This window comes from Bufo bufo, chromosome 1 (assembly GCF_905171765.1).
Source record: "Bufo bufo chromosome 1, aBufBuf1.1, whole genome shotgun sequence".
NCBI classification, from domain to species: domain Eukaryota; kingdom Metazoa; phylum Chordata; class Amphibia; order Anura; family Bufonidae; genus Bufo; species Bufo bufo.
In genome coordinates, this window is record NC_053389.1 from 812926754 (window position 1) to 812943766 (window position 17013).

The 17013-nt window shown below is 50.1% G+C and overlaps 1 protein-coding gene across 1 annotated transcript in view; it reads right to left on the bottom strand.

Moving 5' to 3' along the window:
* Nucleotides 1-14055: 14055 nt before the first annotated feature.
* Nucleotides 14056-17013, bottom strand: part of LOC120986585 (very-long-chain 3-oxoacyl-CoA reductase-B-like) — a 61889-nt gene continuing 58931 nt past the window's right edge. Inside the window, exons 10-11 of the mRNA XM_040415246.1 lie at nt 14355-14504; nt 14056-14264 (exon numbers count right to left, since the gene is read on the bottom strand). Of these exons, the coding sequence (XP_040271180.1) occupies nt 14154-14264; nt 14355-14504 (261 nt within the window). The 3' untranslated portion in view covers nt 14056-14153. The remainder of the gene's footprint in view (nt 14265-14354; nt 14505-17013) is intronic.

A 17013-nucleotide genomic window follows, 5' to 3' on the forward strand; every position in this document is an offset into this window, starting at 1 on the left:
TCCTTATATGAAAGGGTAAAGATCCGAGCCGTATTGAGAATTGGCATCCCATAGCGCTTCTCAATACGGACAGAAAGATCCTGGCCAAGATACTGTTTAAACGGTTGGTGCAGTTTGCGCCCCGGCTCCTTTCGGAGACCCAACATTGCTCAGTTCCAGGCCGAATCACGTTTAGTGCTGTGCTCGGTGTCCGAGAGGCAGTGGAGCAGAGTAGGGCGGGTAACTGGAAGGGGTACATGCTGGCTTTAGATCAGGCAAAGGCTTTTGATCGGGTTAACCACGAGTACCTCTGGGCAGTCCTTCTGAAATATGGCCTGCCGGGAGGGTTTGTCGATTGGTTAAAGATCTTGTATGCAGGGGCAGAGAGTTTCCCGCTGGTGAACGGTTGGTCTGGCAGCCCTTTTGAGGTCGGGTCTGGAGTCCGCCAGGGTTGTCCATTGAGACCGCTCTTATACGTGTTTGCGATTGATCCTTTTATTAGGAGGATTGATCGGGGACCGTTAGCGGGAGTCAGGATGAGTCTGGAGGAGCCAGAAGCCACTCTGAGGGTGGTGGCGTATGCCGATGATGTCACTGTTTTCGTGTCCTCGGGAGGGGAGGCGGAATACGTGATGTCGGAGGTAGAACGCTACTCGGAAGTCTCCGGGTCCGTGATTAACCGGGATAAGTGTGAGAGTCTCTGGCTGGGAGGGGGTGATCCATCTTTCGGTCTCCCGGACACCCTCCCAGAGCTCCAGTCGTCAGCCAAAGTCCTAGGCGTTCAATTCGGCCATGGGGATTATCCCACCCAAAATTGAGACAGCAGGCTCACGATCGCCGCTCAGAAGGTTGACCAGTGGAAGGGTTGGTCTTTGACCCTCAGGGAAAGGGTGAACCTGATCAAGACTTACCTTCTCCCTTTGCTTATCTATTTGGCCAGTGTATGTGTCTTGCCAGAACCTCTCTGGACTCGGGTTTACAGTCTGTTCTTTCAACTGTTATGGGGGAATAGGCTGACCCTAGTCAAGAGAGAGGTGACAAACCGTACGAGGAGATTAGGGGGGTTAGGTATGGTCAACCCAGTGGTGTTCCTTGTGAACACCTTTGTTAAGATCAACCTGGCAAACCTCTGGAAAGAGAGGGCTCCTCCGTGGGTAGTCTCTTGCAGGGGTTGGTTTCGGCCTTTCTTCCAGGAGTAGGAGACAGGAGGGCAAGTGAAGGATTTGCGTACACCTCACCGATATCTTACGGCTTATGTCACCCCGATTCTGAAGGTGATCCGCCAGTGGGGTTTGGGAGTGAGGGAAATCAAGACCCAGTCAAGGAGATCCCTTGACGAGAGGGTCTTGTTGACCCGCTTCTGGAAGCCCCTGGCCCTTAAGGATTGCCCAAGCCGGGATCTAGACAAGGGGTTACAGTTGTTAAATTCGGCAAGGATCCCCTTGAAGTTTTGGGACTTGGCTTGGCGCTGCTTTCACGGGAAGCTGTATGTAAGGGACAACTTGAAGTACAGGAACTCTGATGAAAGGGGTTGTCCCCGGGAGGAGTGTGGCGACATACTGGAAAGTATGGAGCACTTCCTGCTTCAGTGTCCCTTTAATACAGAGGTATACAAACGGGTGGGTGCATCCATTGGCTGGACTAGGCTAGCCAACCTCTCCTATGCGGAATGGGCTTATGGAGCATTCAAAGGTTTGGGAAGATGGGACCCATGCACAGCTTTTATAGTTAGCATAGTGATCAGGTACTTCACATGGAACGCACGGTGTTTAGTTTCAACCCAGCAGAAAGTCCTCCCTGTGGAAGAGGTGTGTAGGAACATTCTAGGTGACCTGGCGAAGGTTCGCTCTCTTGAGTGCGAGAAGGTGGGTACGGATGGGGTCTCTTACCTCTGGAGAGGCTTCACCTTTGATGTGCCTTAGCCTCAGTAGCACTTTTCCTGGTGTTGGGCTGAGGCTTTCACATTAGGTTTTTGTTTTGTATTTAAGATGAGTTTTTGAAGAAAGGTTTGCAAATGACTGAACTTGGGCCTTCGGGTGGATTTTAATATTGGTTTGTATAGATTGATATGGTTGTTATAAGATGTATATATTGTATGATAGGGTAAGTGGGGTGTAGTTAGGTTGGGTGGGATGGGGTGGGGGGGTTCATATTTTTGTGTGGGGAGACCTGCATCCAGCCCTGGACTATGCGGACATAGGAGGACATGAGGCGAGGGGCTGGGTGTGGGTGGTGGTGGAAGGGCTGGCCTCATGGAGGGACAAGAGGCGGAGGTTGGCCCTGGGTGAAGGTGATGGGAGAGATAGATTGGTAGGGATAGTATAGGTTTTCTCATAAATGTGTGTGTGTGTATTAAAAAAAAAAAAAAAATAATTATAATAAAAATAATATAATAATAATATAAAAAAAAAAAAAAGAAAAAAAGTTATTTGATATTTCTATTATGATTTCTATTATGATTATTTCATTTGTGTTGATTATTTTTTTTGTGATAAGTTGTCATTTATTTTCGGTTATAAACTATTTGTATAAATTTGTATATAGTCAGGGTTCAGCCGGATCGGATGTTTAGGTTAGGCTAGGTTTCTTTTTCTCTTTTCATTTTCTCTATTTAGTAGGTATGAATGAGATAGTATTCATGTAGCTGGGCCAGTAGGGTAAGTGTATATACTTTATACCTTTGTTTTATATCTTGTTTGGAAATTTTATGGAAAATGTTTTTGTATTTTTGTATAAAATTAAAAGAGTTCCTCAGTATTGGCTCTTATTCTGTATATATGGACCCTGCACAGTACCACTTCTCCTGTCCTGTATCCTGAGTGTAATCCTCAGTGTGCAGGAGCCAGTCGACGGGTTGGTTGTGTCTGGAGGAGCTCCTGCTGATTGCTAACAGACTACCAGGTATTTTTCCATCTCTCCCAGCCCAGGCCTTGCCTCTCCCCAGGGAGCTGGTAGGGTCCTGGGCCATGAAGCGACTGAAGACCCAGGATCCTACTTCCTGGGGTAGGCCGGCGGGAGGTAGGGGAGGTGAGCTACCGGCCTCAGTTCCATCTTCCGCCCCGGGGGTCAGAAGATCCAGCAGGAGTCGTGGTGCAGCAGCCCCTGCAGCCCCCGGAGGTGAAGCCGTGTCCATCGATGGCAGTTCCAGGAGGGCAGACAGTAGCCCTCCAAGAGGTATGCAGAGTGCTCCTGGGGTGGGCCGGGCTTGGTTGAGGCTGACTGGGGCAGCATGAAGTCCCAGGAACTAATCGCCGTTTACAGCTCCCGGATCACGGCCTACCTCCGGGAGTACGAGGAAGCGAATAGGACCCTCAAGAAGCTTAGGGAGAACTTAAAGCTTGAGAGGGGGAAGGTTGATAAAGCGGCAAGAAAAAACAGGCCAGAAATATCAAATAAAATAAAAGGCTTAAAAGAAATTATTAAAGAGCTGCAAGAAAGAAGGGCGGCCATTCTGGAAAACAGTGGTCCCTTTAAAGAAAAGCTAAAGAACGACGAAAGGTTCAATGAAATGGCTGGAAGCCGTGAACAACAAGAAGATGACTCCTCTAGTGAGGAGGAAGAGTCGGACACGGGGGGGGCAACCTGCGGAAACTGGTTTCGCCACAGGTATCACCGCAGAGCAGGTATGCCTGCCCCCCACTAGTTCTGACGAGGAAATAGAGTACAGTGAGAACAGCGGAGTTGGGGGGCAGCTTATGGCCGAAACACGCCACCTGGAGTCCCCCAAAATTCGTGAGGACATTTGCTTTGGTAATGAATTACCTGAAGATGAGCCGATAGGAAAGAAGAGAAAGACAAATACATTAAAGCCAGAGGTGAGGTATATCTATGTGACCCACCCTGCGTGCCCTGGGCCAGCTGCAAAGCCAGCTCAGGGCACGAACCTCACCATCCTCCCTGGCCCGGTCTCTGCTGTGGGATCGGTGCGTAGGAGTGGGGAGACAGACGTGGCAAAGATGGCACAGGACGCCGTCCCTGTTTGCGGTAACAGGGGCGGTGAGGAGAAGCAGGAAGGGCCAGACAGGAAGGCTCCCGGGGCGGGCGGCGAGCGGGACATGGTTGGTCGTCGGATGGCTCCGCCCGCCTCTGCTGGGGCACTGGAGGTGGAGGTGCGGCGGGGCGGTGTGGCTGCCACTGACCCCCTTGCAGAGGTCGTTGTTGGGATCCCTGTCCTGGGGTCTGCCTCCTCTGCCCCGGTCTGCTTCGCCGCTCCCGTGCGCCCTGCAGTCCCCCCTGCCGGTTTTGGCATGGCAGCGGGGGACGGGGGGGCGAGGGTGGTGGGGGTTGGCTGTGGGTGGAGGGGGTGGGTCCGCGGGTACAGCGGTGTCCCGATCCGGAGTTGCAGGGGAAGGGTGCGAGGTGGCTGCCTCCGCCCCTCCCAATTTGTATGCCCAAGTCATTGCCGGGGTTCCAGTCTCCTCTGCCCTGGTCTGCTCCGCTTCAGTCCCTTCCGCTGGTATTGTTGTGGCGGCGGGGAGTGGAGGCACAGTGGGAGTGGTCGAGGGTGGAGGGGGTGGGGCTTCGGATATTCAGAAAGGAGCTCAAAGCAGTGTGTCTGTAGGCAGAGAGGGCGGTCTTGATGCGAGTGTGGTGCGCACCGCCCCTCCCTCCTGCACTGTCCGTCAAGTGGATAAGGCCGGCGTGGCTGGGACCAGTGGTTCTACAGCCCGCCGGCTTGAAAAATTAGGAAAGACTGTTAAAAATGTGTCCAGCAAGGAGATGCTGGACAAAACTAATAGCGTGACCTCTGTCCCCTCTGGCCCAGCAGTGTGTGTGGGGGGAGGGGAGAGTGCGGTAGTGGCCACTGAAGAAGTGGTCACTTGTGTAAATACAGTTTTTGTTAGTGGTGTTGCCCCGGGCCCTGATGGAGGGGTGAATGTTGCGCCTCATGTAGTCCCTTCAGAGGGGTCTGGAGAGGCACCTGCTGTAGATAGGTCTGGGGGGGGGGGGGTGGGGGTGGGCCCGGTCCAGCTGCCCCTCCTGCGTTGGTTACGCCTGGCAGAAGTTATGCTGGTGTGGTCGCCGGTGTAGGGGGGGAGGGGCGGTCCCCATTGTCCTCCCCATTACCAATGTCTGGTGACGGTAATTTGCAGTGGCAACTTCTAGAGCAGCGGTTCTCAACCTAGGGGTCGCGACCCCTTTGGGGGTCGATCGGCCCTTTCCGGGGGGTCGCCGGTGCTTGTTTTGCGGCTGAGTAACTCAGAAGATCCGATGGTATATTCTAACCCCCAGGCGTTCCCATTGTGACGGGGACGCTTGCCTGGGGGTTAGAATATACCATCGGATCTGAGTTTTACGAGCTCAGTGAGATTGTAAAAACTCAAATCCAATGGTATATTCTAACCCCCAGGTGTTCCCATGGTGACAGGGACGCTTGCCTGGGGGTTAGAATATACAGGGCCACGCCGCTCACAGCAGTATATTTATAAACTAATCAGTAACTACTTTAACTTTAATCATTGCTCATTGCTGAGCTCTTTACTTGGATTATAATTTATTTGGATATGGGATATCTTACTTTGTCTTAGCTCCGGTAATAGCAGGCAGTGCGGGGGGCGGTGCTCACTCACTGACGTCACGCGCCTGCTCCTCCCACTAGGCGGCGCAGGCGCCCCCCGCACTGCCTGCCATTACCGGAGCTAAGACAAAGTAAGATATCCCATATCCAAATAAATTATAATCCAAGTAAAGAGCTCAGCAATGAGCAATGATTAAAGTTAAAGTAGTTACTGATTAGTTTATAAATATACTGCTGTGAGCATCGGGGAGGGAGATCTGTGGATGGCACTGTAGGGGGATCTGTGGATGGCAGTGCCATCCACAGATCCGCCTACAGTGCCATCCACAGATCCCCCCTCCCCTAAACAGTGCCATCCACAGATCTTCCCCCTAAACAGTGCCATCCACAGATCCCCCCTAAACAGTGCCATCCACAGATCCCCCCCTAAACAGTGCCATCCACAGATCCCCCCTCCCCTAAACAGTGCCATGATGGCACTGTTTAGGGGAGGGGGGATCTGTGGATGGCACTGTTTAGGGGGGATCTGTGGATGGCACTGTTTAGGGGGGATCTGTGGATGGCACTGTTTAGGGGGGATCTGTGGATGGCACTGTTTAGGGGGGATCTGTGGATGGCACTGTTTAGGGGGGATCTGTGGATGGCATTGTTTAGGGGGGAGATCTGTGGATGGCACTGTTTAGGGGAGGGGGATCTGTGGATGGCACTGTTTAGGGGGGGATCTGTGGATGGCACTGTTTAGGGGGGAGATCTGTGGATGGCACTGTTTAGGGGAGGGGGATCTGTGGATGGCACTGTTTAGGGGAGGGGGGATCTGTGGATGGCACTGTTTAGGGGAGGAGGGATCTGTGTATGGCACTGTTTAGGGGGGAGATCTGTGGATGGCACTGTTTAGGGGAGGGGGATCTGTGGATGGCACTGTTTAGGGGGGGATCTGTGGATGTCTTTGTGATTAATTACTCTGCTTTAATTATGTTCAATTTGTAGCAATAAAAATACATCCTGCATATCAGATATTTACATTACAATTCATAACAGTAGCAAAATTAGTTATCACGTAGCAAGGAAAAAAATGTAATGGTTGGGGGTCACCACAACATGAGGAACTGTATTAAGGGGTCACGGCTTTAGAAAGGTTGAGAACCACTGTTCTAGAGGCTCTTAGGAGAGGGGAGAATTCCATTACAGTAGGGGGGCAGCAGGTGGATCTATCCTTCTGAATAGACAGGCATGGCCTGCGTGCCTTCCGAGAGCAAGGCGGGGGCGAGACCACCTGGTCCTCACCCACAACCGGCCCCGGGTCAACCAGGCAGAATGTTGTCTGTCTGAAATGGAGAGGCAATGAAGCGTGCCCTACCAGGAAGAGGGTGGCAGAGCTTCTCTTTCGGATGGGCATCAGGGCATGTGACATCTTTGCCCTGATACATCCGTATGGCACCCGGGAGTTTGATGTCAGTTTTGCCCGGCCAAAGGGCCTTGAACTTTTCTGGTCTGGGTATGAACTCGCAAAAGACCAGCCGGACTGGCAGGGGTTTTTTGTGCAAGCGATAACCCGCCAGAATAAGGTCAAGAAAGTGACCGTTCTGACCCGTAACTAGTCACTTTCTTGTGTTGACATCTTGACCTGGTTGAGCAGGTACGGGGACGTCCAGGGTCTTCCTAGCAAGAACCTGGATGAGTTTGGCATCTGGTCGAGTGCCTGGACGTTTCAGATTAAGTTGAAACATTCAGGGGGGTCGGTTCCCCACATACCATCATCTGCTTTCCTTGGTCGGGATAGGATCATGGTGTTCTACAGGGGGCAGCCTAAGCTGTGTTACAAGTGCGGCAGCCCTTCGCACTTCAGCGCCAGCTGCCAAGTGCAGAGGTGCGCGTTGTGCGGGCAGATTAGATGTAACCTGTGTGGTGAACTAGGGCACCCGTTCAGTCGTTGCCCTCGCTCTGTCGCCAACGTGGCTCGTGCGCGTGCGGAGGTGAGCCCGGAGGCCCCCACCGCCGGGGCGAGTGCTGGCGAAGGCGACAGGGCAGTGGGGTCGGTGAAGAGAAAAGACGGCCCGTCCCAGCAGAGATGGAGGGAGAGGGGTCAAATGGAGAGGGGGCAGGTGGAACCCCGTCCTGGGGTGATGCCTGTGCCCTCCCAAGAGAATGCCTCTCCTAGAGTTGAGACCCTGGGGGATATCGAGGTGAATGAGGAACTCAGGAGACTAGACCGTTCCGAGGTGACTCTGTCCTCTTGCTATGAGAGTGCAATAGAGGGGAGTGAGACAGAGTCTAAAAGAATAAGAAGGAAACGTCTGACCAAAAAAAGATCTAGCCCGACTAGAGTGCCTGTGGAAGGCAAAGCCAGCTCCCCCCTGGACCTCTCTAATCCTGACTCTCTTCCCCTGGATCTTTCCAACCGGTACCTCACCTTGGATGAGATCTCCGCCTCCTCTTCTTTCGGGGAGGGGGTCGAAGGTGGGGAGCTGGAGGGGCAAGAGAAGGAGCCTCTGGAAGGGCCCGCGCCTCCCTCCGGTGAGGATGCAAGGTCCTCGGGAGGTGGGGCGGGTCTGAACACTGGGAATGGGAATGACAAGGGTGGTGCGAAGGGGGAGGCGGTGGTGACTAATGAGATGGACACCACTGTCTCTCTCAAAAGAGATCGTGCCACCTTAGGGGGTAGCCCCAAGAGGGGTAAGAAGAAGAAGAAGAAGGGGAAGGGAAGGAAGAAGGCCGTCTAACTTAATCACTCTGTATGGCGGCACTCACTCCGTTGACGCTGGCGACCATTAATGTCGCCAGTATTAAATCGGATGCGGCTAGGTTTGCAGCCTTTGATTTTCTCAGCCGGGTTGAAGCTGACATTTTATTTTTTGCAAGAGACCAGGCTGCCAGATTTGGCGGCTGTATATAAAGCAAAAAAGGAGTGGAGGTGTGGTCCATCATATTGGTCTCTTGCGGCTGAGCCGTATAGCGGAGTGGCGGTTCTTTTTACCGCACCAGTAGAAAGCCGACGAGTGATTGAGTTAGAAATGGGGAGGTGTTTGATTTTAGATGTCCTCAGAGCTTCGCCTGATAAACATCTATGGTCCCCAAACCAGGTGGGATCGGAAGCGTCTCTTTATGAGGATCAAACCTTTCCTTTTTACGAGTCGGCAGGTGGTCTTTGGCGGGGACTTTAATACAGTCACAAGGTCCCAATACCGGAGAGGCGCCAGAGACCGGCTGGCTTATGATAGTGTATCCCTGAATAGCATAGCTAGCGAGGCTCGTCTGGTGGATGTCTACATTAGGCACACCCCAGGCCACGGTGGTTTCACTTATTATAGAGGTAGTCAGATTAGGTCTAGAATAGACAGGTTTTATTTAAAGGAGGAGACTACTTTTTCACCTTTAGAGGTGGTAGAGGTGGAATTCTCCGATCACTGTATGATTATGTTCTCTTTGAATGTTGCAGAATCCCCCCAAATGGGAAGAGGCTTTTGGAAGCTTAATTCGGCCCTCCTGGAGGAAGCAGAGGTGAGACAATCCTTTGAGGATTTCCTTCAGAGTCAGGTAGAGTTGCTGGATCTTTGTGACACTAAGTCGGAGTGGTGGGAGATATTTAAAGATTGGATGGCAAAATTCTTCCGCCAGCTCTCGAGCCTCAGGTCCCTGGACAAGTCCTGCTTGTATAAGGGTCTGAGGAGGAAACTTGAACTACTGGTCTCGACTGGAGGTAGCCGAGAGGATATCTCCAGGGTGAAATCTTTGCTTAAGAGGTGCCAGTACGATAGGCAGACATCTTTGGTTTTTGAGAGGGATTTCGGGAAGTACTGCTCGCCCGACCCTTACAGAAACTGTAAGATGTCAGTGAAAAGTAAGTTGGTGATGGGACTGGTCGATGGTACGGGATCTCTGGATACGTCCAGATCACGGATCTTGGAAATCGTCAAGTCCTTCTACTCGTGCCTCTTGAGGAAGAAGGATCTGAATCGGGACAGGATTTCGGCTTTCCTGGCTGAAACCATCCTTGAGTCAAGAGTAGACCGCTCTCTTGACGTTTTGATAGAAGAAATCAGAGAAGAGGAAGTCAGCCTGGCGATCGAAGGGCTTGCCCTAAAGAAGTCGCCAGGCCCGGATGGCTTAACATCTGAGTTTTCTAAGACCTTTAAGGACTCCTTGGTTCCCCTCTTGACTAAGGTTTTCAATGAGTGCCTTTTCTTGGGGTGTGCTCGGTGTCCGAGAGGCAGTGGAACGGAGTAGGGCGGGTAACTGGAAGGGGTACATGCTGGCCTTAGATCAGGCAAAGGCTTTTGATCGGGTTAACCACGAGATTTGTCGATTAGTTAAAGATCTTGTATGCAGGGGTAGAGAGTTTCCCACTGGTGAATGGTTGGTCTGGCAGCCCTTTTGTGGTTGGGTCTGGAGTCAGGGTTGTGTATTGAGCCCGCTCTTATACGTGTTTGCGATTGATCCTTTTATTAGGAGGATTGATCGAGGACCATTAGCAGGAGTCAGGATGAGTCTGGAGGAGCCAGAAGCCACTCTGAGGGTGGTGGCGTATGCTGATGACGTCACTGTTTTCGTGTCCTCGGGAGGGGAGGCGGAATACGTGATGTCGGAGGTAGAACGCTACTCGGAAGTCTCCGGGTCCGTGATTAACCGGGATAAGTGTGAGAGTCTCTGGCTCGGAGCCCTAGTCGTCAGCCAAATTCCTAGGCGTTCAATTCGGCCATGGGGATTATCCCACCCAAAATTGGAACAGCAGGCTCACGATCGCCGCTCAGAAGGTTGACCAGTGGAAGGATTGGTCTTTGACCCTCAGGGAAAGGGTGAACCCGATCAAGACTTACCTTCTCCCTTTGCTTATCTATTTGGCCAGTGTATGTGTCTTGCCAGAACCTCTCTGGACTCGGGTTTATAGTCTGTTCTTCCAACTGTTATGGGGTAATAGGCTGAACCTAGTCAAGAGAGAGGTGACATACTGTACGAGGAGATTAGGGGGGTTGGGTATGGTCAACCCTGTGGTGTTCCTTGTGAACACCTTTGTTAAGATCAGGGCCGGCCTTAGGTGTTCAGGCGCACTGTGCGAGCTAACCTTGTGGCGCCCCCCCCCCCCAAAAAAAAAAAAAAAAACACTGCTTGTTGCTGGCATCATGGCATAGGCTGGCTGACTATCCAACCAAGTAGTTACCAGCCCACACACCCCAAAGGCCGGTGTAATGTTATACTTCCCTACTTCGTGAGATTTCCCTACCCTCGTGACTTCCAGTCGCACCGGACATGACGTGAGGAGGTGTGCAGCGCCGCGCAGGCGCACAACGACAGGTTAGGGAAGTTTCACAGCAGAGTGCGCATGCGCCAGGAGCCTCACCAGCGGTTAGGGAAGGGAAAAATTACGTACGGGCCAGTGCTTTTTCCCTACCCTAACTGCTGGTGAGGCTCCCAGCGCATGCGCAGTGTCGGCCGGTGTCCAGCTGAGAACATCCATCCTATCACCGCACCTGCGCACTGGCCCATAATTTTTCCCTACCCTAACCGCCGGCGAGGCTCCCAGCGCGTGCACACTCTGCTGTGAAATTTCCCTAACCCATCGTTGTGCGCAGTGCGCCCCCCCCAATATAATAAACATTGGCGCAGTGCGCCCCCCCAATATAATAAACATTGGTGGCGCAGTGCGCCCCCCCAACACCCCAGTATAATAAACATTGGTGGCGCAGTGCGCCCCCCCAACACCCCAGTATAATAAACATTGGTGGCGCAGTGCGCCCCCCCAATATAATAAACATTGGTGGCGCAGTGCGCCTCCCCCCCAACACCCCAGTATAATAAACATTGGTGGCGCAGTGCGCCTCCCCCCAATATAATAAACATTGGTGGTGCAGTGCGCCCCCCCTCAATATAATAAACATTGGTGGCGCAGTGGGCAGTGCCAATGAGGGTTAAAAAATAATTAACTCACCTCCTCCAATTGATCGTCTTCTGTTCTTTCTTCATGACCTGTCAAAGGACCTGTGGTGACATCACTGTGCTCATCACATGATCCATCACCATGGTAATGGGTCATGTGATGAGCTCAGTGACGTCACCACAGGTCCTGAAGAAAACAGGAGACCGGCAGCTATGCGATCAACTGGAGGAGGTGAGTTAATTTTTTTAAATTATTTTTTAACCCTCACTGGCACTTCCCACTGTGCCACCAATGTTTCTTATACTGGGGTGTTGAGGGGGGGGGGGGGGGGGGCGCACTGTGCCACCGTTTCTTATACTGGGGTGTGGGGGGGGGGGGGGGCCGCACTGTGCCACCGTTTCTTATACTGGGGTGTTGGGAGGGGGGCGCACTGTGCCACCAACGTTTCTTATACAAATACAGGAGGCGGGTGCTGGAATCAAATAGCCGGCACCCGACCTCTATGACAGGGAGCTGCGATCAGCGGCAGTTAACCCCTCAGGTACCGCACCTGAAGGGTTAACTCAACTGCAGCTGATCGCAGCTCCCTGTCACAGAGGTCGGGTGCCGGCTATTTGATTCCAGCACCCGCCTCCTGTATTTGTATAACTTTATAAGAAACGTTGGTGGCACAGTGGCCACAGCCCCTCCCCTCCTCCTCCCATCTCTCTTCTTATTGGCAGCGGTGGGGGCAGCAGGCAGGTCAGACACAGGGGAGAAGGAACGAATCAGGTCAGACAGGGGAGGGGGAGATGGAGGGGGAGATGGAGGGGGCGCCCCGAGGGAGAACACAAGTTCAGCCTCGCCTGCCGCATATTACATTGCGAGCTGTCGGCCGCCCAGCGCCCCTGTTACTATGGCGCCCTGTGCGGCCGCACAGCCCGCACACCCCAAAGGCCGGCCCTGGTTAAGATCAACCTGGCAAACCTCTGGAAAGAGAGGGCTCCTCCGTGGGTAGTCTCTTGCAGGGGTTGGTTTCGGCCTTTCTTCCAGGAGTGGGAGACAGGAGGGCAAGTGAAGGATTTGCGTACACCTCACGGATATCTTCCGGCTTATGTCACCCCGATTCTGAAGGTGATCCGCCGGTGGGGTTTGGGAGTGAGGGAAATCAAGACCCAGTCAAGGAGATGCCTTGACGAGAGGGTCTTGTTGACCCACTTCTGGAAGCCCCTGGCCCTTAAGGATTGCCCAAGCCGGGATCTAGACAAGGGGTTACAGTTGTTAAATTCGGCAAGGATCCCCTTGAAGTTTTGGGACTTGGCTTGGCGCTGCTTTCACGGGAAGCTGTATGTAAGGGACAACTTGAAGTACAGGAACTCTGATGAAAGGGGTTGTCCCCGGGAGGAGTGTGGCGACATACTGGAAAGTATGGAGCACTTCCTGCTTCAGTGTCCCTTTAATACAGAGGTATACAAACGGGTGGGCGCATCCATTGGCTGGCCTAGGCTAGCCAACCTCTCCTATGCGGAATGGGCTTATGGAGCATTCAAAGGTTTGGGAAGAAGGGACCCATGCACAGCTTTTATAGTTAGCATAGTGATCAGGTACTTCACATGGAACGCACGGTGTTTAGTTTCAACCCAGCAGAAAGTCCTCCCTGTGGAAGAGGTGTGTAGGAACATTCTAGGTGACCTGGCGAAGGTTCGCTCTCTTGAGTGCGAGAAGGTGGGTACGGATGGGGTCTCTTACCTCTGGAGAGGCTTCACCTTTGATGTGCCTTAGCCTCAGTAGCACTTTTCCTGGTGTTGGGCTGAGGCTTTCACATTAGGTTTTTGTTTTGTATTTAAGATGAGTTTTTGAAGAAAGGTTTGCAAATGACTGAACTTGGGCCTTCGGGTGGATTTTAATATTGGTTTGTATAGATTGATATGTTTGTTATAAGATGTATATATTGTATGATAGGGTAAGTGGGGTGTAGTTAGGTTGGGTGGGATGGGGTGGGGGGGTTCATATTTTTGTATGGGGAGACCTGCATCCAGCCCTGGACTATGCGGACATAGGAGGACATGAGGCGAGGGGCTGGGTGTGGGTGGTGGTGGAAGGGCTGGCCTCATGGAGGGACAGGAGGCGGAGGTTGGCCCTGGGTGAAGGTGATGGGATAGATAGATTGGTAGGGTTAGTATAGGTTTGTTTTCTCATATATGTGTGTAAAAAAATAAAAATAAATTTACATTAAAAAAAAAAAAAATTAAAAATAATTTTAAAAAAATAAAAATTATTATAGTTATTTGATATTTCTGTTATGATTATTTTATGTTTATTATTTTTTATTGTAAGAAGTTGTAATTTAGTTTCTGTTCTGATTAATTTGTATAAATTTGTATATAGTCGGGGCTCAGCCGGATCGGATGTTTACGTTAGGCTAAGTTTCATTTTCTCCATTTTCTTTTTTTAGTAGGTATGAATGAGATAGTATGCATGTAGCTGGGCCAGTAGGGTAAGTGTATATACTTTATACCTTGTTTGGAAAATTTTATGGCAACGTTTTTGTATTTTTGTATAAAATTAAAAAAGAGTTCCTCAGTATCTGCCCTTATTCTGTATACATGGATCCTCTCTTGTCCAGGGGTTCCTTGTACGACCACATGCACAGTACCATTTCTTTGGTCCTGCTGTATTCTCTTCTAATGCTCAATATCTTATCCTGTACAGATAATATTTTTTTTATTGGTATACAATCAGCATATTTCTCAGCGCTTTACAGACAGTGCACAGTACAACTTCCATGATTGTTTATTGATGGCTCTAGTTGACTTTTATTATCTTGACCAGCAGACTCATGGCACAGCCAGCAATGTATTGACAGAGCCAAGAGGTCATGATGTTCTCAATCAGCAGGTTATCTATGATGTATCCCTGCAAAGGAAAAACAACTGTAAATAAACGACCCCTTTTCAGTTGCCATTTAAAGAGCCAGTACAGCCTGAGAAGATAAGTTGGTTGTACCTGGATGGAGTGGGAGATGCAGCCATTGGTGCGATGGGTGTACCCCACGGTGTTCAGAGCTTTCCGGACAAAGTCATCGCTGGTCTTCACCAGAATGCTGGTGGCTGGATTGCGAGTCAGGTTGGTGGACACCAGGTATGGCAGAACAGACTGTGGAGACAGAGGTTAGCCATCACTTTAAACAGCCCTTATTTCTTATTTCCTTTTGATTGGCTATTTTGGGGTCTTATCTAGGCCTTGTCTGGGGTCTGAAGTAATTTTAGGGTCCATGATTAAAATTTATTTAAAAATCTAGGCCATGGATTAATTTAGGGGTTTTGTTTGGGGTATTCATTTATTTAGAGGTTGCTAGAGAGGCTGAGGAGAGGGGCTAGTCCTGTTGTGACTACTGTGTGAGAGATTGGGACTTTTGGGAGCACTCTGTGACTCTATTATAAGAGGAGGGGTTGGGGGCATTCCTGTTGTGACTACTTTGTGAGAGTAGAAGGCCGGAGGACAGTCCTGCTGTGACTACAGTATAAAGGATGTCCCGGAGGATTCCTGCTGTGGCTACTGTATGGAAGAAATTAGGGAGTCCGGCTGTGACTAGTATTTAAAAAGAAAGACTGGTGGGAGTCTTTCAGAGACTACTGTATGAGAGGAGGGGCTGGACATTTTCCTGTTACTAGTGTCTGCAATTAGTTTAAGGACCTGCATTTATTTGTGCTGCTGTCAAAGTTGGAAATGCTGTCAAAAGAAGTCATCATAGCAGTCTGGGCCAGATGGAGAAGAAAAGTGAAGAGAAGAAATTGCCATTGATTTATAGAGGATCAGTCATCTGCCTGACATGTCTGTTATAGTAAACCTTTATATTCTCATTTATGTAACAAGTTTGCTGTGGCATTCCTCTGTTATTTCTCCTGGAAACGTATAAATAAGGCCTGGGCTGCATGGAGACTTTTTATGACACAACTTATTTTAACTATGGTTGAACAGCTACAGTACACAGCCATGCATTGAGTTGTGTGTGCACAGTCTGATACTGTTAGCAATGCGGAGACACAGACAAGAGGAATATGGAGAAACTGGGTAATTGTCACGGATGTAGTAGGGGAGAACACAAAAAGACAATCAAGAAGGAAGGGGAAAGACACTAGGCCTCACCGCTAGGGAAGGAAAAGGGTCACCACCTATAAAACCCTGCTCCTGGCCCTAACTCCTATCCGTATGGGCACCTCTCGATGGTAGAGATACCCATACACGGGAACCTAGAAAACCCTGGTGACCCTCAGATGCCCTAAAGATAATGACAGGGCAGAGACCACCTGTTCCTTCCCTGGTGAAGGAACTAGCGTCTCACTGAGGCCTAGTAAACAACCGGGGAGGGGGGGATGCAAAACACGACAAGCGGAACACTTAACTTCAGAGGATGAAGGATGAACAGGACTTCAACACGAACCACACTCCAGCTCTTCCAAGACCAAATGAAGCTATCCCAAGCAAGGAGTGATGGGAAAAGTCAGACTAAATAGGGTGTGGTAGAGGTCACATGATCCACACCTGAACAGGAGGTGTGGACATACCAGCAACACACAGACAAAGTAAAACCAAAAGAGGCTGTCAGATAACTAATGCGTAGATAATCTTTCAGACCTTCTGGGACCTGTCACAGATGTGACAGTAATAGTCAATTTATAACATTCACAAAGCTACAACAGCTACAAACTCTGGGTAGTAAAGGAAACAGTATCTCAAGTTTAATGGCGTCCTGTTCCTTAGCGATCTTTGGTCACGGCTAAGATCGATGTGTAGCTTAAGTGTAATATTTAGACCTATATGATTGGAAATGTGCTGATGGGTTACCATTAGGAAAGAGTGAATCGACTCCGGATGAAACATCCGAAGTTGATTCACATAGAACTTTGTTTCAATACTGTACGGAGCGAGCGTATGATAAGTGTGATGATAAAACCAGCAGATAAGGAAGGGATAGATTATTATACAGAGGGTCCTGGAAATATGAAAAAAATAAAAATTACCCAATTGAAAAATATAAGAAGGAATTTAAATTATTAGAGAATGCAGGGGGAGAAAAAAATATTTATGAATGGGAATTCCAATATCTTGCAATAAAAAGTGAGGAATACCCATAATACATTACTGGTCCAAAGCGGACAAGAACCCACTAATCCTCTGGGTCAAGTTATTGGATTGGGCAAAAAGAACAACTAAAACCGTAAATAATTTTCATAGTTCGGCAGAATTAGTATTCTGAAAATGTCTCTTCTGCCTCGCCTGTTGTAACTCCTGCAGACCATACCCATCTGTATACATACTTCTTACTGGACATAAAAAACACTGCTTATTCGGTTCTTTCATACGGCCTTCAGGAAAACCCAAAATTCATAGTTAAATTCTCATTCGCCCGAACAATGCAGGTGGAATTGGCCTTCTGGATTGTTAACTTTAGGTAACGGCTTATTGACCTGCTCCACGATAATGGTTCTAAATCATAGGTCGGCATTGCCCATGATCTCTGGCCACAATCTCTGCATCCCTTCCATGGATATAGCCATCCTCATCTACCATAACAACCCAATTATCATTCACAAATGGCAAGCCATCCCTATCTTGTTCCTTAATAAACACCAAGATCCTCTTGTTGACATGAAAGGCCCTC